The sequence below is a fragment of the Anopheles cruzii genome, chromosome 3, assembly GCF_943734635.1.
Source record: "Anopheles cruzii chromosome 3, idAnoCruzAS_RS32_06, whole genome shotgun sequence".
NCBI classification, from domain to species: domain Eukaryota; kingdom Metazoa; phylum Arthropoda; class Insecta; order Diptera; family Culicidae; genus Anopheles; species Anopheles cruzii.
In genome coordinates this window covers 35,437,690-35,461,689 of record NC_069145.1, presented here as the reverse complement: position 1 = coordinate 35,461,689, position 24,000 = coordinate 35,437,690, and the positions used below count along the sequence as shown (strand labels likewise).

Below are 24,000 nucleotides of genomic sequence, written 5' to 3'. Positions count from 1 at the left end.
TTGTCAAACATTTTACAAACTCTCTACCGTATACCCCATATATGCGCCATGTGCCATCGACTCTCATCGACTTGGGCAACTACTCCATCGCTACTATTCGATCGTTCGATCGATCCGTTCCGATCGCCATACTCCTTGTGGTGGAAAACCGTCCTGCCGACATCCCGCCCAATCCCAAACGCACTTTTCCGTTTCGGTGCCCCATTCTCGTGTCCCGTGCATGTTGTGTCCGTACACTCACACACACACACACACACACGTCTTTCGTCGTTTTGTTCGGTTCGTTGTGCTGATGCAGTGATTTCATTGGCAGATTCAGCTCGGGAGACCTGTCTTCCGAGTGCGAGGATGTCGATCCGAAAGACTTACCCCCGTCAGCGCGCCAACAGCCGCCCCTTCAGCAGCAACCGATGCCGGGCGGCCCACCGAGCATTCCGCCGCCACCGGCACCCGGCACGGCTGGCTCCATTTCGCCCGGCGGACCAGTGCCGCCGGGTTCGGCTCCACCGACCGGTGGGCCCGAGCTGTCGCTGAGCTTCGGCAAGGGTCCGCAACGGGGCACCAGTGCACCGTCGAGTCCGGCCAAGTCGCGCGAAAGTCTGCTGCAGCGCGTGCAGAGCTTGACCGGAGCGGCGCGGGATCAGGGAGCCTCGATCATTGGTAATTATTGGGGCGAATGTTTGTGCACGTCTAATTTCCATTTACACGCTGACCTCTTTTTTCTCCACAGGTGCGGCCGTATCAACCGCTAGCCGGGTGCAGCCGTTCAACCGCGACAAGTGCTTCACGCTGCTCGTGGTCGATGATCAGAACACTGACTGGTCGAAGTACTTCCGCGGCAAGCGGCTGCACAGTGACTACGACATCCGCGTCGAGCAGGCCGAGTTCCGGGAGATCACCCTGACCGCCAGCGCCGACTCGGGCCCGATGGTGTGCTTCAACCGTGGCGGTGGCTCCAAGCAGGTCAAACCGTTCCGGCCGGACTTTATTCTGGTACGCCAGCCGCCCCGGGATGGCTCGAAGGACTACCGCTCGACGCTGCTCGGGCTCAAGTATGGTGGGGTGCCGAGCATCAACTCGCTCCACTCGCTGTACCAGTTCCAGGTAAGGGTCACGCCCAACGCTTGCCAACCCGTTCTGATCCTGCACTGAAAAAATCGAAACGAAACACGTTAAATTTGCTGCTTCATCATCTCCACACTGTATCTCGTAGCACCTACCACTACCGTAGTCACGCTCCATCTTCCTACGTCCACCTTCACGCGCGTAGTTTAAAATTCTAAAGCAACCGAACAATTGTCCAAGTGCTATATAACGATTGGCTTTTGCTTGGTAGCCTCAGGCTTTTAAATGACCATCAGCACCATAAGGCGCCGCGTAGAGCGCCTCCTTTGCTCGCTTGAACGCTTCCTTCCCTTTGCTTTGATGCTAGTCCTTTCAGCGGTCGACCTGAGCGGCCCTAGGATTGCACCTTCACTCACACTAATTTCGGATTCCCTTTACCGCAGGATAAACCGTGGGTGTTTGCGCATCTGCTGCAGCTTCAGCGACGCCTCGGGCGCGATGTGTTCCCGCTGGTGGAGCAAACCTTCTTCCCTAACCCGAAGGACATGGTAAGTGGAGAAAGAAGAAATGAAACCCATCCCAAACTAACGGCAGACAACACGATCACGGATTTTACAATGTATATTGTGCAAAAATTGTTCACCGCACACCGGGCAGCCGGGACAGTGCGCCGGGCCGGAGACACCGGACCCGACCGACCGACCGACTGCTGCCGGCGCTGCCCTCCGTTTAATTTACGCTTACATGATGGCTAATTTGTACTTAAACGGAAAATAATTTACATTCATCGGCCAACGGCGCTCTCGGGGTGTGGTGTGCATTGGCCCACAATGAACATAAAACATACGCTTTACATCAATGGTATGGGGATGGGGGTTGGAAAGGGGCGTGATAAATAAACCGTTCTGTGCCGGCTGGGTCCGACCGACCGATCGAGCGTCACAAGGATTCGAGGGAGGGATCATAAAATTACAAACGTTCATAACAACAATATTACGCGGCGCGGTGTACGGTCACAACCTCTATTTGCCTCCGTTTTTGGCGACGCACTCCCCGAACCGGGGCGATCGACGCCAGTGGCACTTGGTCGGGAATCCCTTCTCCTGCGCCCGTCCGGCCGGCACGCACGACCCGTAGCTCTCTTCGCACTGACCCTTCGGCAGTAACGGTGACCAGTTGCAGGTTTTCGGCTTCACGATGCACTTCGGTCCGAAGCACGGCTCAATGTTGCACCCGCAACCCTTACGGTAGACGCCGGCAAGTCCACGCTTTTCCACGATCGTCAGGTTGGAGTACGGCCGCACGAAGTTACAGAGCCCCACCATCGGGGTGTTGGCCGCGATCACGTACACCTTGTTCGGCTCGAGCTTAACGCCGCACTGAGCTTCATCCTGTGCGGTGTACAGCTTGCCGTGGCGCAATCCTTCCCGTGCATCTTCGGACATCTGAAAAGTAGCACAGTTAAGCCGCACGTTAGAAAGATCGACGCTTGCTTGCAAACCCGATTGTACGCGACTCGATCGCGAGCTTGCACACGAGCCTACCTTGTACTCCTTCTTGATTGCAATCTTGTATGCGTGCATTCTGTTTTTTGACACCGTTTGACGCACGACCTGAACCACGATCACTGAAAAGACAAATCGAAGAAGCAAATTAACAAAAAAAACTACTCATACGTGGATCCTGGTGAAAAGGTGGTTAGCTTTAAACCAATTGAGCTAAACAGTTCGATTTAAGAAACTACCAAGCAAACGTTGTTAAAATGTCGTCATTATCTGTTCCGTAATTCCCCAAGCTTTCGCCGCCAATATTCCGGTTCCCAACCGGATGGGGAGCGGTGACGTACCCCCCCCCCCCCCCCCCCCCCGCCCCCCTTGTACGTAATCCCAGTGCAAGCACCTGGGGTCTGGTTTCTCGGGGGGGCGCGACCGTAAAAAGGATCCTGCCGAAGGACATTAGTGCGCTCAATCACTTGCGGCCGTCCGTAACGGGGAAGCTGGACCCTGGCCGGCTCGAGACGTTATTGGAACGGATGACCTTTCCCACACGCCGCCCAAACCAGCTTACCGTAGTCGGACTCGCAGAAAGCGGTCTGCGGGTGCACCGGGTAGCAGCTGCAAGCTTCCACCGGGGGCAGGAGCGCCATCAGCACGGCCCCGCACACCAGGACGGAGGCCGCCATCAGCGGTAGATGAGTTGCCTTCATTGCGTCAGACACTGTATCTGCAAGATCAAGAGAAGAGAAGAAAGAAAATACATCAAAACCGGTGACTACTCAAGATCGGACGTGCGGCAAATCGAGGGGCACCGAGCGCGGTCAGTTGCTTGGTTGAAATTAAAATCCCATAATCCCATAACGGGCGGCCGCTGCAGCTGGTGACGCCGCCGTGCCCGAGACAACCTCCGAGAGGAAACGAATTTTTAAACAACGCCGAAATCACAACGCACCGTACGGATTTCGGTCCAAAGAACCACCAAAGGTCTCATTCACTGTTTATTTAATGCACGCCATTCTTCGTGACGTCCACGATGTTGGCCCGGTGCAAACGGCGGAAATCCATCGGCCGCAGCATAATCGAAAGCTAAATGAATCGGTTGTCTGGCACCGATCGATGGAAAGCAAGACAAACAAGCCATTCCCGAGAACCGAACTGAAAGCCGTAGCATCGTTCAGTTATGTTCTGTGCGGTTCGGCAGTTGGTCTTGGCCGAATTGTTACCGTCTCTCGTACAATCAAAACAGACCATTCGTCAATGTGCTGCGCTCTCCATTATTGATGTGTCCGGACCTGGCAACAGCTCATTTTGATGGTGAATTGATTTACGTGCTTCTCCAGCGGGTTGGTTCCGGACTGGAAACCGTAATGCCGTGAAATTGAAACTCCCATGTTGACAGAGTGAGAATAAATCATTTCCGTGGAATTCACCTGCGCTGGCGCGGCCATGGTCGGTCTCTCCCAGGAGCAATCATCAAACACTCTCGCCAAAATGTTTAGTTTTTAATTCCCGGTACTTGTGCTGCCGGGTTGCGTTGCTCCTTTGGCGCTCGCGGCGTGGGGTTCCGCCCCAGCCCGTTCGCCGGTCTCGATGTCATCGGCTAAAAATACCCAACGCTCTCATTCAATGGCTAGTGGCCTTCATTCATCGCTCGCCGTTGCCACTTGCCGTAAAAAGGAAGGTGAGGTTCAGTGCTTGAAATGGACGAATTCTTGGAACGGTAACGGTTCGCACAGAGAGTGTGATCACTTTGGCAACGATCATCTCATCCGGCCCCCTGCCGCGGCTGACGAGCCCAAGTCAGGCCCCGCCGGCCAAACAACCTTGACGCGAAGATTCTACGGTGGTGTCCGGATCCCCCCCCCCCGTCAACCTTGTCTCGAGGTTGCGCGCACCTTCGGGTGCTCTGGCTGTCGGACCGGAACCATGTAAACTGTCACCGTCCGCGGTTGGCGCGGCTACGATTGGGCTCGTCATTTTCACACCATTTATCGTTTTCTTTTTCGCCTACCGACGGAATGGTATGCACTTACCACTGCTACTAATTGGAATCGCTGATCAGTGTGTCAGCATGCATGGTCTCTCGCGCGCCATATATGGAGGCGACATAGGGAACGACAAGCGAAAATTATTCCATTAACGTTGCGCCACCACCGTCGCCATCTTGCTGCAACGGGGCAGCAGTACGGGAATTTCATTTAGCTACCACCGGGGAATGTAATCAATACGGTTCAATATTGCCATTCTCCGATTGCAATATCTCCAGCGGTTCACGGTTCAGCTGTGGGAAAAATGGCGTCTTTGGAATAGATCACGTGTTGGTGTGTGACACCGATTCCGTGTCTCCTATGGGATCGAAATCTGCACGGATTTTGGGGCACATTCCATTTGATAGAGTTTTAGTATTACTCTAGATCGATCGATTTTTGTTCGAGGGCCAAGACAACTTCCGGTTGATTTATCGATTCGCCGGCCGTAGCGTTGGTGGTGAAGCCCATTACGGGAGATCGTACCAGAATGATAATGAGAGTTGTGTTTTCTTCGTGTCCGCTTACTCACTGGCGCCGAGACCAACTCTTCCGGCCTTTCCGTCTGGTGCTGCCTACGGTCATTAGTCGGGCGTTCCATTAGCTGCTCAAATTAAGTGTGACTTGCCGGGTCCTGCGTCGGTAGCACATGTACTACAATCGGCGTACACGGGTCTCGAGCAATGACACCCACAATCGGCACCCTCCAGTTCGGAACTCATTTGGAATTTGTCAACCCCCAATCTGGTCGGGAACATACGTCCATTCTTCTTGCCATCGACAGTGATTTCCTTTCATAATCACCGCCAAGTTTCACTAACTTCCCGAAACCCACGACGCAGAAACCACTTGTTCAGCCGGCTGCATAACAGATACGTTCGTAAATCACGTTCAGTCCACGACTCTTACTCTCGCCGCTTGTTCGTTCACCGTCCGATAACTTAATGCTCCCCGCCACGAATCCCTGTGAGAACGAACTCTCTCATACGCGGCACATGCTAAAGACCTCGGCGGAAAGATTAACGGCCACCGTTTGATGCATTTATCTTTCCGCTTCCACACCGTGGCCAACACTTCGGCGGCGGCGATGCTCCGCAGTCCCATCCCTCCCTTCTTGTGGCGTGTGTGGAATGAAAGAAAACTTCCCGAAAAATCTAGAGCCATTTAGCACTCCTGCATACGGGCGAACCGCGCCGGTGCGCCGGGGTGACCCAACGGTTGCATCGTTCCGTCACATGAAAATTGACACCGCGATTAGATACCGCGTAACACCGCGTTGTTTGCAATACGCAGCTGTCAAAAGGTTGCACCAAGCAGCCCAGGCAAAGGGTGCCCTGACGGATTATGAAAGGTGTCCCCCTTTTGTGTCACCGTTCAAGTGTTCTTCTTCACCTTTTCTTTCGTCCATTTTAGCACCCCGTACGGCCAGCGCGAGATACATACCGAGAGAGTTCAGTTCAGGGGTCTGTTGTTCCGTTTCTCCGTTTTCAAAACAACTCTAACACAGCTTCTCTGGCGGCCGACGCACACTCTGCGCATCGGGACTCATCAATTTCAGCGATGCAGCACATCCAAGCACACGTTGCTGCATTTGTTTGGTAGCGCGCCTGGGAAGGTGCGAAAGTGACAGCTGTCGCCGACAGTGCCGAGAGTTTATGTGGATCACAGGGTGCCCCGGGGGCCCCGGGGGCCCCGGGGGCGACATGATGTGGGTGCCGCCGTCGCCGCTGTGTCGCAGACCGTGGTCTCAAAACAACGCGGGGATACCCGATCAAACAGGGTATCGACTAAAAATAGCTTAATTGAGTCATATTTCTCGGTGGTTTTGTTTTGACAGTACGAACGCGCGATGCGCACACACACCGAAAGCCGGTCCGAAGTGTCATCAGCTTCGAAGCGAGATCGTTCTTTCGACGTCGCCGCAGCGAAGCCCCCCCGACCCGACACCCGCACCCGTGGCCTGGTTCTTTGGGGTGCGTGCGTGTGCGTACTCTCCTGCGGTATCGTTCGCCTCGCCTCGAGGAATCCGGAGTATGCGAAATGCGTCTATAGCCTTGATCTTCGCTGGACGCGCTCCACCAGCGCTATGGCCGTTAGGGAACCCGCCGCCCGGGTACTTGCCGGGAATCGCAACTCGACGCCGTTGGCGCCAACGTAACACACTGACGGGGGCGCTAATGGTTTGTTTACTTTCCCATCGTCAGCTGGGTGACGTAACGATGAGTGCACCAGAACGGACGGACGGACGGCGATCGATGTCCACCACATGCATCGATGGTCCTGGCAGTGGCCACGTCACACAAAACTCTGCTGCCGGAGCATCGTGCAAGTTTTGAGGGCCACCTGGGAGAGCTGCGGAAACCGGTTTCTTTCGGTGACCATACCACCCCTGTCTCGATTCGTCCCCGCACATTGATGCCGTGGCCAATAAATTCACCAATCGAACAGCAAACGGTTTGGGTCTTTACGTGTACCGATCAATCGAACCCGTATCGGCCGAGTCAGTATCAGCCAGTTACGGTACGAGTTCCGCGAGTCCCGGATCCTCCTGCTCGTGTGCCGCCAACTACTATCGGTAGTTACTAACTGTCACATAAATTAGAACATCATGAATACCCATTAACAGAACGTGCGGCCCGCCGCGGCTGGGGCTCGTTTCGCCTGTAATTGATTTCAATAATTACCACCGTTGGGACACTCCGTGTCGCTCTGACGTTAAAAGGAAACCCTCATTTGCAAATAACAGGTTCTCAGGTTTGCCTTCGCCCAGACAGCAAGGCGTACGGCGCGGAGTAGAGCTTAGGTGAACGAAAGTAATGGGAGGCTGAGGCGAGCTTTGGAAACTACCCTTTACGGAAATTGGATTATAGGGGAGCTTATAAAATCAAACGAGGTTGAGGCGACGGGCCGTATGAAACCCGTGTTTAATTGTCCATTCAATTACCACTAAACCCCACCGGAACAACGTGCCCTTATTTTGTTAAGCTCGGCCAAAAATATCGAGGTTCCGGGACCGCGTGACCTCTGGGATGTGGAGAGCCTGAAGGCAGTTGATAAACTCCCCGCCAAATGTGCGGACTTTGTAAACGGTTCCAATCAGAAATTTCTTTTTCCCGCTGTGCCTGGCCGCCGGTCATGCAGTCTCTCCGTCGGTGTTCCATTGAGTTTTCGGTACCTTTCAGCGGCCGTAAATGGTAAACGGCATCATTACGATCACAGCATGAAATCGAAAGTCTCGCTGGAAGCTGCCTTTAGCGATGCACATTCTCTCCACGGTGTGTGTGCCGAAGCATGGCGCATATCTGCGCATACGTTTAGCGGCACTTATCGATACACAATGTCGGACACGCTGCTCGCTGTTCGGACGAACCGACTTACAGGCCCCTCTGAAGCTTGCGGCGGCATCGATTGAGGTGATAAAAATCTTAACGTTGTTGCGCCCCCGGAGCGTTGACTGGCCACCCGCTATGTACCGGCAGATCGTATTGTACAGCCTCCCAACCGTCGGCGGTGCTTCCAACTCACTCCGAAGGAAGCGCCCGAGAACAAACCGAGCGTTTGGAATCTAATCTCATTTTGGACGCTATTGTCACAACGCCCCTACGGGGCTACGGCCCCTCATAAAACCGTTCGAAAGGCAGTAAATCTTGTGGCTCGTGTACCACACGAGTGCGATCGCTCCGGATCACGATCGATCACCGGGGCAGCGCCACTGGTTTGTGGGCATCTTCCGTAACCGACCGACCGAATCGACCAATCTTCCGACGGCCGAGCTTGCGGCGCGTTACACCTCAGCGATCGGCGGCAGCGCTGCACGTGGCTCGTGTGCTCACGCTGCTGACGACGACGCCCGGGGACACACTTTTAACGACTAATTTATGCTAATTGATGATACCAAAGGCACCGAATGCGGGATGCAGCGATAAACGATCTAGGGAGAAGCTTGTCGAACATGAGCACGGTTTGACGATGGTTTTATGGCCGCCCTACACACTGTGTACCGGTGGGGTTCTACGGGGTCACTTCCTCCACAGCCCGGCACCGGAGAGCCGCTAATGGAGCGTAACGATTCTAGAATGTTCTCCTTCGCCAGCCTTCCCGAGATTCCACGCTTTTGAAACATTTGATCTGATTTGCATCCCCGATCCACGATCATCATAAATCCGCCATCCGATCCGTTTTCGATCCACATCGACCGCCGCGGGTCGTTCCGCATCGGCAGCAGTATCGCTGATGGCATCAGCATTATCACGCCGGCAGATTGCAAACGCCACCCGCCACCCATGACTCACCGCCGTGCATGGCGCAATTCGCGGTGCAATCTGCGCCGCACAGAGTTCGACACTCCCCGGGCTCGGATCTGAACGCGATAAGATAATTTTAGTTGTGGTGCAAAACGTTCGGCCCGTCACAGCGAATACACATGGCGTTATGTGACAGTTATGGCGAAGGCCGTTAGCAGATATTTTGATCTCAGCTCCCGTAAGTGGCTTATTGGCCGGATCAAGCCGAGGGATTAAGGGACATAGCGAAATCTAGCCACTGTAAATTGATTCTAACCACCAACTCCTCGCATTGCGAAACCTCGTTAGTTGTGTAACGTCAAAAACTATGTCCTGGTGATGTTATATGTCTCATTGTGGCATAACTAAATCACCACTCGACTGTAAGTTCTGTTCTCAAACATTGCCTTCGATAGTTTTCGACTGCCGGTCTGAAGCTAGAATCCAGTGATAGACGAAAGGAAAACTTTAAATAAATGCCAACGAGACTTTTGCATCCAAGATGTCGCCCAAAAGGTTGTTTAATGCTTAAAAAAAGTGCCGATAACAGAAGTTCACGAAAAATATATATTACTTTGGTGTTGATTCTATGTAGAGTGTTGACAAAAAAGTCAACAACTTCATAACTTCAAGCTCGTAGAATCGATACATTTCCGTCAAAGAGTTCTGTATTTTGTGGCCATTATTTAGCCACTTGCCATTAAGATAGCTCAAAAATGGTATGCAGAAAATAACGCCAATATTGTGTTGGAAGATTGCATTCCAACAAACACCTCAGAACTTCATCCGTTGCGAAAGATATTGGAGCATCGTGAAGAATAAATAATTGGAAAATCGATAGGAAAAGCAAATAATGTAAGTCCTCAATCGATCGCCCCCGTAGTTGATTGTTTTGACTATCCGACATTTCTTTTTATTATTTTAAGGCTGTACAAGGCGACCTTTTTCCTGTACGTTTAGAGGGCTCCAAAATTTTGCTTTGACTTATACCAGCGTAGTCCTAATTCTTTGGTTAGGAGAAGACTAATTTTAGCCAAATTCTTGGGCTCCTTGCACCTTGCTTATCATTTCTATAAATACTGAATGGTCAATGGTCTATTGAAAAAGAAATACAGTAAACGTTCTAATAGTAAAACTACAGTAAATTTTCCAGCCAGTATGAGGCAAGCAAAAAGCAAGAAAAAGTAATTGTTAATTCTTTTAAAACGACCGAAATTTCAAATAACCTGAATCAGCCTGAGGTTGTGACAATTTACGAGAAAAGCGCTGCCGATGATGAAATTGGGACCTTTTACGTACGATGAACTAAGGGAGCTATCTTTTACGATTTAAGGAATTTATGCGTTGTAAAAAATGTAAATGTTAATGTTTGATGGGAGGGACATCGGAGGGACAACGTTAAAATCGTCAGTAAATTTATTTTCCTTCAATTGGCGGCCATAATCTGTTTGCTCATTATAAATTCTCTTTTGCCAACTCACTGATTGCTTCACGTCCTGAAAGACATTTTCACTTCCAACGATCGTTGCTTGCGACTTGGATTCGACCTGCTGCAGACTGAAAGTTTACACTACAATAAATCATCCCCAAAGTGGTCCGCTGGGAACGACGGTTTCGTTACAGAGCTCTGCGTGGTTGGTGGTTGGTTGAGCATGCAAAGTGTACACGGTCCGGTTGATATTTCTGGACAATAACTCCCAGTTGTTGGTACCACACGTTTGTAGCAAAAATAACGTACAAACCCACATTCATCTTTGCCGTCGTGTCTACGGCGCAAAGGTTAACAGCCGTGAGGTGGTGGAAAAAAAACCTCAAGTCGACTAACGGCCAACAACAGCATTACTTTCCAGCATCGCGGCGCGCATGTGCTTAATTCGAGGTCCTGTTGGAACTTTATCTGCTCGTTTGTTCCGCGCGTTACTTTCTTCCGTCGTGATAAGAGTCTGTCGATAAAACTCGATCAATAACGCCCCTGGTAACCGATTGGCTAAATCCTGCACATTGCACGACGATGCGATGGCCACAATTTAGTACCACTTTCCAAGAGGCCTTCGGTAATCCACCGTGTGTTTTCGGGGCGCTTGAAACGGGTTTATGGAAAAAAGGGGTTTACTGTCCCACCGACCCGGCGCGCAGCATACGCGGTTGTGCGGTGCGGTGCGATGCGTTATGTTGCTGATGTATGTTGTCGGACCGACCGGCGCTGGGGGACTTACGAAACAAATCTACTTCAGAATGGTTACCACGGCCAGCCAGGTTACGCAAAACTCCACGCGAGCAGCGAGCGGGTGATAAATCATCTCCACCTCCCGACCCAACCCGACACCTTCCAGGAGCGAACCCCACAGCCAACAGAAGGGTGGCCACATCCGAAAAAAAATCGTGATGAGCATCGCGCACTCGGACGCGGAACAATCCTGCATTGTTTCATCCACTCGACCGTCAATTAGGATCCGGCCCGAGAGCCGGATCCGGAAATGCTTCCGAGTCGAGCGCCCTCCGCGAGAGCTGGAACAAAGCGGCCCTGATAATTTGATCACCACTCTCGAGACGTGTGGACTGTAAACACCCGTGTCGTGTCAGCACCGTCCTGTAGTAGCGTATTCCAAATCCTTCGCCCAGATCCACACCTGCCATTAGCGCGGGTTGTTTCGATGCTCGACATCCTTACTGTAGAAACCGGGGAAACTTTCCAATTTCCATCCACACGGCACGTCCAGGGACCATAACACCTCGCCGCGGTACCAGCGATCCACAAAGTGGCACACATTTGCCTCCTATCGCTGGGAGCCAGTCTTCCCTTCGGGGGTTACTCCGCTCGCTCATGGCACATGGCGGCCCTGCGCGTTCTCGAGACCCCTTCCAAGTCAGCCCGCGAGTTGGCCAACCAGGGTGAGTGGCAATTCATGTTTCACATGCACTTTCGCTACACACCCGGGGCGAGGCTCAGCCGTCGGTCGGTCGGTCGGTGCAGTTTAGGCGATGCAAAAACCCCCGGTATCAGCGGCAGCGCGCCGCGAGGTGTGCGAGGTGATAACAAGCTAAACGAACTGGAATGAACAGGCAAACCTCCTCTGCGTCCGCTGCGCCCCGACGATTATGTCCCGCCCTGGCCCTGGCCCTGTGCTGGCGAAATTGTTTTGACCCACGCCATTACGCGGTGTGCCGACCGCGCGACTCGCAAACCGAGGTTTGATGTTGAGTGTTTTGCCTTCGCCAGTTACACTCGACACCGGGGGGGGGGGGGGGGCCGAAAAGGGAAAAAGTCGGTCTTTCGGCCACAACAAAAAAAGGGTGCCCCAGAGATGGAGGGGTGTTTACTTTGCCAGACCGGCTGAGGGCTCTGCTCAGTTGTCGAAAGTGACACACACCTCGCGTGCCACGTGTGCACGACGATGGGCCACGGCATTCCGTTTGGTGTCCCTTTGGGTCGCCCGACCGACCGACAACCCATCACACACCACACACAAACATGGGGCGGGCCCAGCTGATTTATCGATCGTCGCGTCCGAAAGCGGCCGCAACGCCGCGGTACGAAGTGGCGCTCAATGCGCAGGGGACGGAAACCAAGAACCGAACGGAACGGATCACATGGGAAGCAACCAGATGCCGTGCCGTGACAGACGAAGGACGGACCCACCGGGAGGAAGTTTATCTTCTCAGTGGTGGCTGGGTTTTGACTTGTCTTGACTCACACCGCGCAAACGCGTCCGTCTGTCTCTGTATTTGGCCGGCCGACGGTCGGCCTCGGCTTGTCGGCTTGGGTTGTGACGCAAAATTCGGCGGGCACAGGAATTTCAACTATTCTCAACACATTTATAGACGGTTCCGCTCGACTTGGGCCGGCTCAGGTTCCGTGGTTTCCGCCGACGCCGCGCGAACACACATTCCGACAGGCCGGGGACGGGGACACGCACGAGATTGCGCACAGGGAAACAAATTGAGGATGGAATAAGTACACGGCCATTGTTTTGGACACTGGGTTTCGTCACTGTTGCCAGCTTAGTTCTACGTAGACCTACGAGCTAAACTGAGGTTTTGATCGATAATCGATCGAATTGATTGGCCGCTTAGAACCGTTCGTCCGTTGCACGGACGTTAAGCTGTTTTTGCTGATTTACCAAAGACGTTACAGACATTATTGGAAATGTGTTTTCAAAGGTCCCAACATCCACCTTTTCAATTGAAAAAAATGTCTAATCTACTACTTCTATAACTTCTACAACTTCCTAATGACGATTTCAATAATTTTGTCTCATTCGTACAAGAGAGAGAGAGTGAAAGAACGAATGCATTTATTACCTACTGCTTAAAAATTAGAAAGGTTTAACTTAAAGCTAGTCATTTCAAAACGCACCATTATATTTTAAGGTTCCCTTAAAACTGTCCTCATCTTTGTACAAATTATTTATGAGACAAATACAGCCCTTGAACTGTTACACCGTTTAGAAACCCCATTTAACAGTTATTAGAGTGAAAGATTCTAGAGTTTGCTAAGAGAACACAATAGAAGGCCCCACCGTATGTTGTGTTGAAAATTAAGGAAGCACAGAACAAGTACTACAGTTTCTCAAACTCACTTCGAAGCACATCCAAATCGAATCCACAGACTGTGGAGCGGACCAACAAACAACCATAAAAACAGACATTCATTTGTAGATACATACAGGGTATTCCATCACAATCAAACTATTTAAATGTTGCATAACTCGGCTACTTGTAAGTCGATTTTGACAAATGAGCCAGATTCTGAAACTGTAGTCTATGCCGTTTTAGCCATGAATCAATTTACGGTAAAACAGCGGGCTGAAATTGTAGCGATCTACATTGAAAATAATCTTTCAACCAATCGTGAAAACTGTGGAAATGTGCGTGCTTATTTATGCTGAATTTCTTCTGAGTTCTTTGTGTGGGGCTGTTTGAAGAGTAAAGTCAGCCAACCGAAGACCATTGAAGAACTAGAAGCTAACAGCGGAAATTGCTGCTATTACGTTGTCTATTACCGAAATGTTGTCAAATAGAACGAAATGTAAATGTAAATAGTATGGATCGTGATGGAACACCCTGTATATAGATAAGCGATCGGGTCTCCAAAATTCTACACCAGACCCAAACCAGAGTGATTAGCATAATTGGGTGTACGTCTTTTCCATAAGGATTGAAAGTAAAGTGGAAAAGAAAATTCAACCTCGACCCCTCGGATCTAGGCGTCAAACACCGCGCGCTCTAAGGGCCACTTGCAGTTCACAAAGCGGGAAAGCGTTCAATTTTCACACTTTCTTCCCGTTGTTTGAGCCGAGTCAAGCGGCAGCTCGGTGCAAATATTTATTTCGAACAAATATGCGCACCCGTGTGGCTATTTATTACGCGCGTTTCTTCGGTTGACTGGCTGGTCGGTTGTCGGTACCAATCGAAACGCAACGAAAACAAACCCATTCGACCGTTGGCTGGCTGCTGCTGCTGCGTCCTCCCACACTGCGGCACCGGAAGGAACATTCGCGTGCTGGGGCTGGAACCACAAAATCCACCACCGAGAGCTGAGCGCGATCGTGGCTTGTGGCCGACGGAATTTTGTTTGGTAAACACTCCAAACGGCAACACAGGCCGAGCCCCGAGGAGGAGAACCGGCCCCGGTTGCCGTGCGATTGCCGCGTGTTGGTCAATGTTGTTTGTTTTTTTTCACAACCCTTTTTATGTTCTCATCCCGCGCATCCATCCCACGCATCAATCCGCCAGGGGCCGTCGTAAAATATTGAGGCACCTGTTTCGGCATCAGAGCATCAGAAATACGACGATCAAGCCGCGCTAGGACGGGCCCGGGTGGCCTATTCGTGATCCGATCCGATGATGATGATGCTCGATGCCACCCAATTTGCATGGTCAGTCCATCACAGGATGATCGATCCCCGGCGGGACAGAATAGGGGCGGGCAGCTTGCCAACATAAGTGCGCCCGCTTCGGGGCCAAAAACGGGTTGAAACCTCATTTGCCGATCACGATAAACAAATACACCGGCGATGGCGGCAAACGATGGCCATTGTGTGGCCAGCGAACTCCCGAGGGAATAACCGACGGTCCGAGAATAAGACGTACTACGCGCTAGTTTAAGGGTTCTTCGAACGAGCCGGACCGATGACCGCGGGCAATAAATCTACTGGGCACCGGGCTGGCCATATCACGTTCCTCACGCGAGAGTTTACCTATCCATCAGAGTTCCTGGAAAATCCGTCCGTGCCGCGTGTGGTGACCCCCCCGGGCAATGTGGCCTGTGTTTCGGTCTGACCGTCCGACGTGATCCACAATTTTCGTCGGTTTATTGATCGCTCAGGGTGCGCCATGATCTAGACTAATGTACTGCGAACGGATAACCACCGGGCTTGGTGGGTCCAGGGTGCCACTTTGACCTCGGCAGTGCAACGATCGTTTTATGTACTCCACGAAGCACACCCGCAGAAGGTCACCGACGACTAGGAAAGTCCCAACGCACCGGTCACGTCGCTCGAGCACGTACCGCGTCGAAGGAGACGGGAGCATCGGCACAGTTGCGGCGGCGTTAGTCGCACTGACCTTACCGACTGGCCATCTACACGATCGCCGCCACCGTCTCGATCGATGTACTTAATACTGCCGTCAAGTCTGGCGATCGGAAATGCCGACGAGGTGACTCCACTAAGTGCTAGACGCTCACCTCGACCGTGCTCCCTCCCCGGATGGAGCCGTAGCTCCATTTTCTCTCCAGTGACATCACAATAAAACAATAGATAACATTGTTTACACTCAGCGCGCCCAGAGGCGGCTTGGCTTATGGCGCCATTGGACGATCCCTCGGTCCGTCCAAACGTGGGCCGGAGTGATACGACCGGAGCGCGCCAACGAAACCTCCGCCATTCGAGCTGATCTCTACCAGCCAAGGTCGACCTCTCGAATCGGATCCACCGAGACGGTGGCCACGGCCCCACGTAAAATGCTGCACGCGTCTGCTGTTCTACTTTCGCAGCGCACGGCGCTGGTGAATGTGGCAACAACGCCATTCCAAACCATTCCCAAGTGGCCGCCGGTTGAAGTAGTTTCGCTGAGAAAGTGAATTTGGCCCCAGTCCGGGTCTGAAGTGGATTAGTCAGTCACATTGCACCGCCGCCGCAGTGCGAATGTTCTAAAATACCCTGCGTCAGCGATTCGCGTTCGCGCGGGGTAAGGGACCGAGTTCCGGTTACTGTTTAACGTCTTTTTTTATGGCATTCGGCTAAGAATGGCTTTTATAGATTTCCCAATCCCACAACAAAACATTATGCGCGGATGATGGCGCATTCTCTTTCGCCCTGTGTGTCGGATGAATCTGAATAAGCGTAACGCAATCATCGTCTGAGCTGAGAGTTCTTCAAATACAGGGCCATAGACCTAATGCCGACTGTCACAAATAACCCATAAATCCTGGTGTGACGGATTCGGTATAAATTACTTGCTTTCTTCTGCAACAATTCGATCGGACATCCATTGGCCATTTCAAATCGGCCAATGAATCAAAAATGGCCAGTTAAATAGTGTTGCTGACCCATCGTAAAACTATGCGGTTTTTGCCGCGAAACGGCGCAGTATCGGACCGGTCTCGCAGTGTCAGCACATAAAACGAAAATAAAGACCGCAAACCGCGCTTTTCAGCAATAAGTTAGCCGAGGGGGCTTCATAACTCACCCGATCGCGCGGGGAAAGGCGATACGCGTCCGTGGGGGCGGGCCAGGAACAGAAACAAGCTCATCAACGATCAAGTAACGCCGTGTGCCTGTGTGTGTGGTTGTGATTGTGTTTAACGTTAAACCATCTTTCGCGTGCTCTTCCTCGAAGCGTGTTCAGCGTGGCGTTGGCGTGATTCCCAAAAGCGGGTCCGCCGGTTCAAGCTAACGTGTCCCCAAGGTGGTGGGTTAACACGGCGGCGTGGGTCAGCTGTAGAAACCGCGAGAGCTAACCACAAACGACTATCGCTCGGACGAGGTTCGCGGGGCGGCGCGGTGGGGTCAGGTGGACAGGTGGTTCATAATTTTCGCCCATAAATTCCGCGAACGCGCGCTGGTGTGCCAGAAAAAACAAACACGCTAAGGCGAGCCACGAGCCGGAACCGGAAACGGGCGGGCTAAATGGTGGAAAACAGGACCCCGGTGAATGATTTGCAGCCCAACCCATGCGGGGCCCCACAAATCATAATTGCTACAATAAACCCCCTTTTCGCCGTCGTTCTGTTCGGCGGCTATTGAATTATATTACTATTTACCGTCCGCAGTGGCTATTAGATTGTGTCCGAGGTTTAGGAAGGATTAGTAGTAGATGTGTCCCTTCCTCCAGGGCAACTTACTCAACACGGGTCGGCAAATCGTTTGCTTTCGGACGAATTGTCGCAGGATTCTCGCTGATAGGGGAGACACGCCCGGCTGGTGACTTCACCGGTTGAGGTTCACCTCGAAAACTGTCGGCAGAGGAGCTGCGTGTGGACGATCGTCCTTGATCTTTGCACACCTCAGAACACACCGCCGTCGCCGACACGTAGTAAAGTGCAATGTAGCGGCGGTACTTTCGTAGCACCTGCCACCGTTGTTTATTGCTTCGCCCCGCGCACTAGTAACCGGCCGCGGCAGATAAAAACCGTTCACACACACTGTCGCGGTACAGATTATTACGTCTTCTCAAGTCACCGGCATGCGCCGCACGATCCTGCTGCAGAAAAGGCACCTCTTTCTCGTGCCACCAAAAAAACACTTCAATGCTTGCTTGGACTTATCTTCCGAGTTTTCTTCGTTCACACAACACACGTTAATAATACGCCGAGGACGAAACACTTCAGCATGAAACGGCTCTGAATCTGAATACGTCCGAATTTTTGAAATTCAACTTTCAGTTTGAATTTCTGTGAGTTTTGTTTCTGATTGTAACCGATTTTTGAACCTGACTTTGTATGTTCTAACCGGACTTTGAATCGCCGAACCTGACTCTCACTCTTATTTGCTCTCAAAACCACTCTCTTTCTCTCGCACGCCGCCCGGACACTCAGAGAGTTACGGGTTCTCACTCTCTGCGCTGTGGGTGTAAAAAACAATGAAAATAAAAAATAAAGGACACAGAAATTCGACATGTGCGCAAATAATCGTCCCACAGATTTTTTAAAGCGGAATCGTCAGATTTGAAATATGGAAGCTGAAATATTGTTCGGGATGAAATCGCAGGGCTGTAGCGTGATGAGATCGTCTTATTTCTGACGACGATCGATCGATGAAAGCGTCGGTCGATCGATCGATTGCAGCCCGATGTGATCGATGGCTGGTTTGCGGTTTTTGTGGTGCCAGAACGGTGTTTGTTCAACAAAATAAGTCTCAAGCGTGTGCACTTAAGCAGAGGTTTGTCACAAAAAAAGCAATCGAAGCAATCAGCGTCATCATTCGGTGCATCATGGCAACATCTGTTGGCGAGACAAGCATTCTGGTGATTTCTGTCCAAAATTAGCGCCGTTCCATTTCGTTGATGGGCCATTTGTTTGGACTGCCAATGGACAGACCCTTTCCCAAAAGCCAAACAAAGAACGGAGCACCGCTGCTTACTGGAATTGATGGTGATCGAAGTGTAAACATGTACGGCAAACGTTGCTCATTAATATTTTAATTGAGAAACAACAGCCATTTGGGAGTTTTGAGGATGAAAAATGTTTCAACGCACTTTGATCGGTTAACAAAAGCGACTCAAAATATTTGCTTCTTGAAAAGTAATTGGACAATAAATTCAGTAATACCCTATCGGCCGTGACTGCATCGAATGCATTCGAATGTGTGCTTAGCTTGCCCAACAACCTCTCGTTTATTGATATTTAATTTTGGCCTCATTAAACAATGCTATACGTCAAATGCTCAACATTGGCTTTCACGTATCGTAGCAAATTGAAATCAAATGGTCTCACCAGTGGATCAAACACAGCTTTACAACCCGGATCCGGGGCACGAGAATGTGTTGTGGAAATATCAGAAAATCCCTCCGGGTTAGCACGAGGAGCGTGTCTAATGATGTACACCCCGGCGTAGATCGACCGTCGGATCCGGAACGTCGCCCGCCACCCGGACTTCCTCGTTGGCCCGGTGCCAGCCGCGAACGGATCTCCGTCGCGGGGGCAAGTGCGACCGGATGGTCAAACGATGCACTTGAAGCGCACTGCGTACGGCAAAACCGCACCATAGCTTGCAATTAATTTACACCAGACGACGCTCCATCACCCGCGGACCGACCGGGAGCCGACCACGGACCCAGAAGTCCACAGAAGTGGCCGCAGAGCATGTTGCTTTTCGTCACTCGCACGTCGCCGCTGGTGCGGGTTTATGATCCGAAATAGGAGTAGCACACATTTTCAAGGTAAAATAAACATAAAACATGGCCGAACCAGCACAGGCTGATGGCAGGCCGAGAACACAAACATGCTGAAGTGGCCCGGTGAATGCCTTTGGAATGCAGACTTTCGGACGATTTGCTCAATGAAATGGCTCAAGTCCAGAGTTTCTATATATCGGAGCCATGCTGTGTGGGTAAATCCAGCACGAGTAATGTACGACACGCGTTTCTACGCCGCTCTCTGCTGGTACTCTGGGCCTTCATTTAGCCTCGTTAATTCGTGCGCCATAAATTCTGCTGTCGATAGCATCGTTATGATTTAAAATATGCATGCATGTAAATTGGTAGCCTCACCAGACCGAAGTATGAATTAATTATGATCGTCCCCGCGGTAGCCCTTATCCCGTTACTAAGCCGTCCTCAGCCGACCTTAACCTCTCTGAACTGTCACGCTCACTGCCGGCCATATCCATCAGACGGGGTTGCTGAGTCGTCTCATTCACATTCTTGGTCGTCTTTTCCTGGTACCTCCCGCAGTTCACCTGGCAGCGGTTCCCGTGTGTGCTGAAGGCTGGCCACTGCCACGGCGGCAAGGCAACGGCCAAGCTGGACAACCCGGGCGCTCTGCAGGATGCCGCCGGACTCCTGTGCGGTGCGGGCATCTCCGACAACGGATCGTACTGCAGCCTCGAGCCATACATCGACGCCAAGTTCGACGTGCACATCCAGAAGATCGGCGCCAGCTACAAGGCGTTCATGTGAGTAACTCGCCCGCGGGCGGATGCAACGCAGCCAGGAAGTGGGACACACATTCTCATGCTCTAACGTCTGCCTATCACCCGCAGGAGAAAGTCCATTTCCGGCAACTGGAAAACGAACCAAGGGTCGGCCATGCTCGAGCAGATCCCGATGACGGAGAAGTACAAAACCTGGGTCGACGAGGTAAGCCTGGCCACAGCCGCCGCCAAACCGATTGAGACGCCGCGGCTCCTAAGCGTCGCACTCCATTTCGGGTGTCCATTTCCGCCGACGGCGGCGTCACGGTGATCCGCGAAAGTACCGGTGGTTCGCGGTCGCGGTCGTTTCCCTCCATTTTGTCGCCATTTTTCCTGCGCACCGGCGGTGCGTTTACTTTGCGGCGCGAGCGATTATTTATGGCATTTAATCTTGACGGCTTTAAACGGTTTGCGTTTGTCGCCACGTTTTTCGGAATGATTTATAGGCGTCGCGGGCAACGTGCGCGCGACTCCTTACGGCGAGGCCATGCGGCAGATACCATCGACGTCCGGGCTGTCCGGGCAGAAACTGGTCCGCGGCCTTCGGCTGGGACCTTCCGAAAACACCGGCGACGACGACAGGGCGGTTCATTTCGGTGTTACAATCCGTCGGCGCAAAGAGATAATCTTGCGGCTTGTCCCTTGTGCTGCGGCGACTAGTCCTTTTAAGGGAACCCCTATCTGGCCGTCGGCGTAACGGGTCGCCGTAGGGTGGACATGGAAAACGCATTTCGAGCCGTGCGTGTGCCCGAATGTTGTGATTTTTGTACGCGACGTGTGTGAATGGAGCACAATCCGGGTCCAGTTGGCCATTTGCACTCCGAAAGAACAACATGGCCCGCGTGGCGTTTGAATCGGGCATTAAATCCAACGTGTCCGGCCCGGCAGTAACGCGATCCCTGTGCACGCGGACCTGGCTCGCATGTTTTGGCGGAGCAATTTGTGTGCGCCGGGAACGTAGATTTGTTCAATTTGACACAACACTGACCTCATCAGCAGAGCTGTGCGGCACGGCACGTTGTGTGATTACTTTACAGTCGTCAAGCGTTTAGGTTTCATGCCCTGTGGGTAGTATTATAAGTAGCGTAATGTGCTTATCGGGTCGTCGACGCTTGTTGACGTCTCCAACGCCTCCACTGGGCTCGAATTAGCTCCGATGTTGCTGTGTCTATCAAACATCTATCATTAGCACAAAATCATTTTATTAACAACAATCTCGTTCGTTTCAAACCCTTTCATATCCCGTTTGTATGTTTTCGCTACATATCACTGCCTTTTAATGCCTAGACAGTTGATCCAACCCTTTTTTGATGCTTTGCAGTTCCGCTAACTCTTAAATTCGAGTTCGAGGTATCTTCGATTATTTTTCTAGCAGATGGAACATTTTCCTGCATTTCCAACTCCAATGCGATGTTTTAGGGACTTTGTAACAATGCATTTTTACTAAGCGACTAAAACATAGAAATGAGATGGGAAAAACTTTACAGTTGAAATGAAAAGTTCCAAACAACTCGCAACCGCATCTGCCTAATCTGCCGAGCTATTTTTTGATAACAATATAATGTCAGCTCTCTAGGACAAATCCATTATCTGTTTTCCTTTGCAATATCAGAAATGCAAGAAATTATGTTTGGCAATATTCATACATGTGTGCTACTTGTTGCCCATAGAAAGTTGCAGTTAATCCTTTTTCGATTCACTGAAAAAATGAAAGTTCCAGCTCATTGCCAAAAGGACCAAACTGTTGGCAAACGAACCTCAGTTTTAACATATGGACCAATAATTTTTGGCAAATAGATCATAAAAACGGGAAATCCCTACACAACCCAAAACACTAAGCCTCGAGCGATTATATGTCCTTATACAGCATGTTTGAGCACATTGTTGCATAAATTGACGACACGTCCTCTTCTGGCGTGCGTCAACATTTATTTCCTCAAAACTCCTGTGTTGCTCTTTGGCAATTTAAACATTCCATCACCGTCCCAACAAGACCCGACTGCCGACTGCCGCCAGAGCAATGTATCCGGGCACATAGCTTCGGGCGAGGGCGCAAGGAATTCCAAGATTCTGCGCCCAGTGGGCGTAGGCGCCCGCTTTGGTGGGGCCCCCATACTGCCCGGTGCCGGCAGTTCCTACATCGATTACAATCGTTCACTGGCGGACTGGCGGGGGGCGTCTGTTTATGCAAAACGTCCCGCACGGGCCGGCTAAGTACAATACGCCATAATTAAACTCCAGACCGGCTCAACGACGCACGCCCGGTCTGCGCTTGTCAATGACGTCTCGCGTCAAACCTGGACGAAGTGCCGGGGACGAAAAAAAAACGTACGAACTGCGAGAACCAAACAAAACTCCACAATTCTCCGATCGCCGCGGCGCGCGCGATGATCTCAGCCGCCAGAGTGCCGCGCAACAAGAACCAGATGTCACGCGCAGGCCAAGCGCCACTTGCACGTGCCTCCCCCCGTGTTCGCTCTCTCTCTCTCGCTTGCTCGCGGGCGAGGTAAATGACTCAATCAATGACGCCATACGAAAGGCCAACCCGACGCGCGCTACACTTGGCGCGGGATGAATAAGGGTTCCAAGAGTTCCCGAGCCCGAATCGACGCGTTTTTAATCGGAGCGCGGAAGCAGTGGGCAGATGCACCCGTAGCCCCCAAAACAACGGCCGGCACCACATCCGGATATGCGGATGACTAAGGATCGCGAAGTGATTAGCCAGGGCAGGGCGGAAGCGAGATGATCGCCCACGCTGGGCGCGCGTGGCGGCTGACTAATTCGATTCTCCATTTAAAATGCTCGCCCATTAATAGGCAACACCCGGCGACGCCATGCTAATCGCTCATTAATTCTGGTCCACACACACAGGTCTGTGAAATGTTCGGTGGCATGGAGGTGTGCGGCGTGGCGGTGATCGTCTCGAAGGAGGGCAAGGAGTTCATTATCAGTGCCGCCGACTCGACCTTCCCGCTGATGGGTGATACCCAGGAAGAGGATCGCCGCCAGATTGCCGATCTGGTCGTGGGTCGCATGCAGGTAAAGGTCCAGATATTCCGCGCGTCCAGTGAAGTTCCAACTAACCACTCTCTCTCTCTTTTTCTCTCACAGAACGTATGCCGCCCTTCGATGCTGACGAAGGCCGTATCACGCAGCTCGATATCTTCGCGTGGTACGAGCCCCACCGAGGATGCACCCCCGGTACCGATCGGGACTCGTCCGGTGCCCGTCGGCGGAGGTCCTCCTCCGATCCCGGAACGCACCACCCCGGGAGTCGGTTCGATCGGTCGACACGGAAGTTTCAGCAGCCAGTCTGGGGGTGACTTCCCTGACCAGCCGTCCGAGAGGGCCCCTACTCTGACCAGCGTTGGACGCCGCGACTCACAAGGTAAGCAGCAGCAGGCGATCACTTCTGAGGAGCACAACTTCAAGACTTCCCGTTCCTTTTGCAGCATCTCAGTCCAGCTCGGTGTCGGGCGTGTCGTCGGCATCGGCCGCCCGGTCGGGCAAAGGACCGGGCGCAGGAGCCCCCCCGGGGGCCACCGGTGGTCCGTCCGTGGTTGAGGACGCCGAGGATACGATGAAGAATCTGCGCAAAACGTTCGCCGGTATCTTCGGTGACATGTAGGATTTGGCTAAGAAGAAGAAACAGACCCGCGGCGGTGCCGACGTCGGCGGCTCGGCCGGCAGCGCCACCGGCAGCATTCTGAGTACGCGCGAGAGCTCGATCGAGACCGTCATCATGCGGCCGTCGGCCGAACCTCCGCCACCGCCGGTGCCAGCAGCATCGGCCGTGGTCGTGAGCAGCGCCACGGCCACGTCCGGTGTCTGCAACGGCAGTGCGAGCCAGTTCGGCGCCACCGGCAATGTACATAGCAGCAGCAGCAGAGTCAATGTTTCTTCTTCGGAAGGTGTGCCGCCAGCGACGGCGTCCTCGGTGACAGCTGAGCCGCCGGCCGAACCAAAGCGTCCAGCGTACGATCCAGCCCTCACC

At 52.3% G+C, this 24,000-nt stretch overlaps 2 protein-coding genes across 2 annotated transcripts; one reads left to right on the top strand and one right to left on the bottom strand.

Annotated features, from left to right (window-relative positions):
* Positions 1–395: 395 nt before the first annotated feature.
* Positions 396–23,634, top strand: LOC128275766 (synapsin). Its single transcript, XM_053014380.1, has 8 exons — positions 396–660; positions 731–1,104; positions 1,509–1,613; positions 19,768–19,988; positions 20,076–20,172; positions 22,878–23,045; positions 23,118–23,394; positions 23,459–23,634. The coding sequence occupies exons 1-8, from the start codon at positions 411–413 to the stop codon at positions 23,632–23,634; spliced, it is 1,668 nt and encodes a 555-aa protein (XP_052870340.1). The 5' UTR covers positions 396–410.
* On the bottom strand, positions 1,675–17,744 carry LOC128275767 (tissue inhibitor of metalloproteinase). Its single transcript, XM_053014381.1, has 4 exons — positions 17,219–17,744; positions 3,133–3,288; positions 2,610–2,692; positions 1,675–2,510 (listed from the first exon to the last, which is right to left on the bottom strand). Exons 2-4 carry the CDS (start codon positions 3,269–3,271, stop codon positions 2,088–2,090), a joined length of 645 nt encoding a protein of 214 aa, XP_052870341.1. The 5' UTR covers positions 3,272–3,288; positions 17,219–17,744; the 3' UTR covers positions 1,675–2,087.
* Positions 23,635–24,000: the final 366 nt, after the last annotated feature.

Bases quoted from the DNA above. Each gene is read 5' to 3' on its own strand.
- LOC128275767 (XM_053014381.1), bottom strand. From the start codon at position 3,271: ATGAAGGCAACTCATCTACCGCTGATGGCGGCCTCCGTCCTGGTGTGC. The intron at 2,693-3,132 runs GTAAGCTGGTTT...TTGTCTTTTCAG, and splicing joins TTTCTGCGAGTCCGACTACG to TGATCGTGGTTCAGGTCGTG. The intron at 2,511-2,609 runs GTAGGCTCGTGT...GCTACTTTTCAG, and splicing joins CAATCAAGAAGGAGTACAAG to ATGTCCGAAGATGCACGGGA.
- LOC128275766 (XM_053014380.1), top strand. From the start codon at position 411: ATGCCGGGCGGCCCACCGAGCATTCCGCCGCCACCGGCACCCGGCACG. The intron at 19,989-20,075 runs GTGAGTAACTCG...TATCACCCGCAG, and splicing joins GCCAGCTACAAGGCGTTCAT to GAGAAAGTCCATTTCCGGCA. The intron at 20,173-22,877 runs GTAAGCCTGGCC...CCACACACACAG, and splicing joins ACAAAACCTGGGTCGACGAG to GTCTGTGAAATGTTCGGTGG.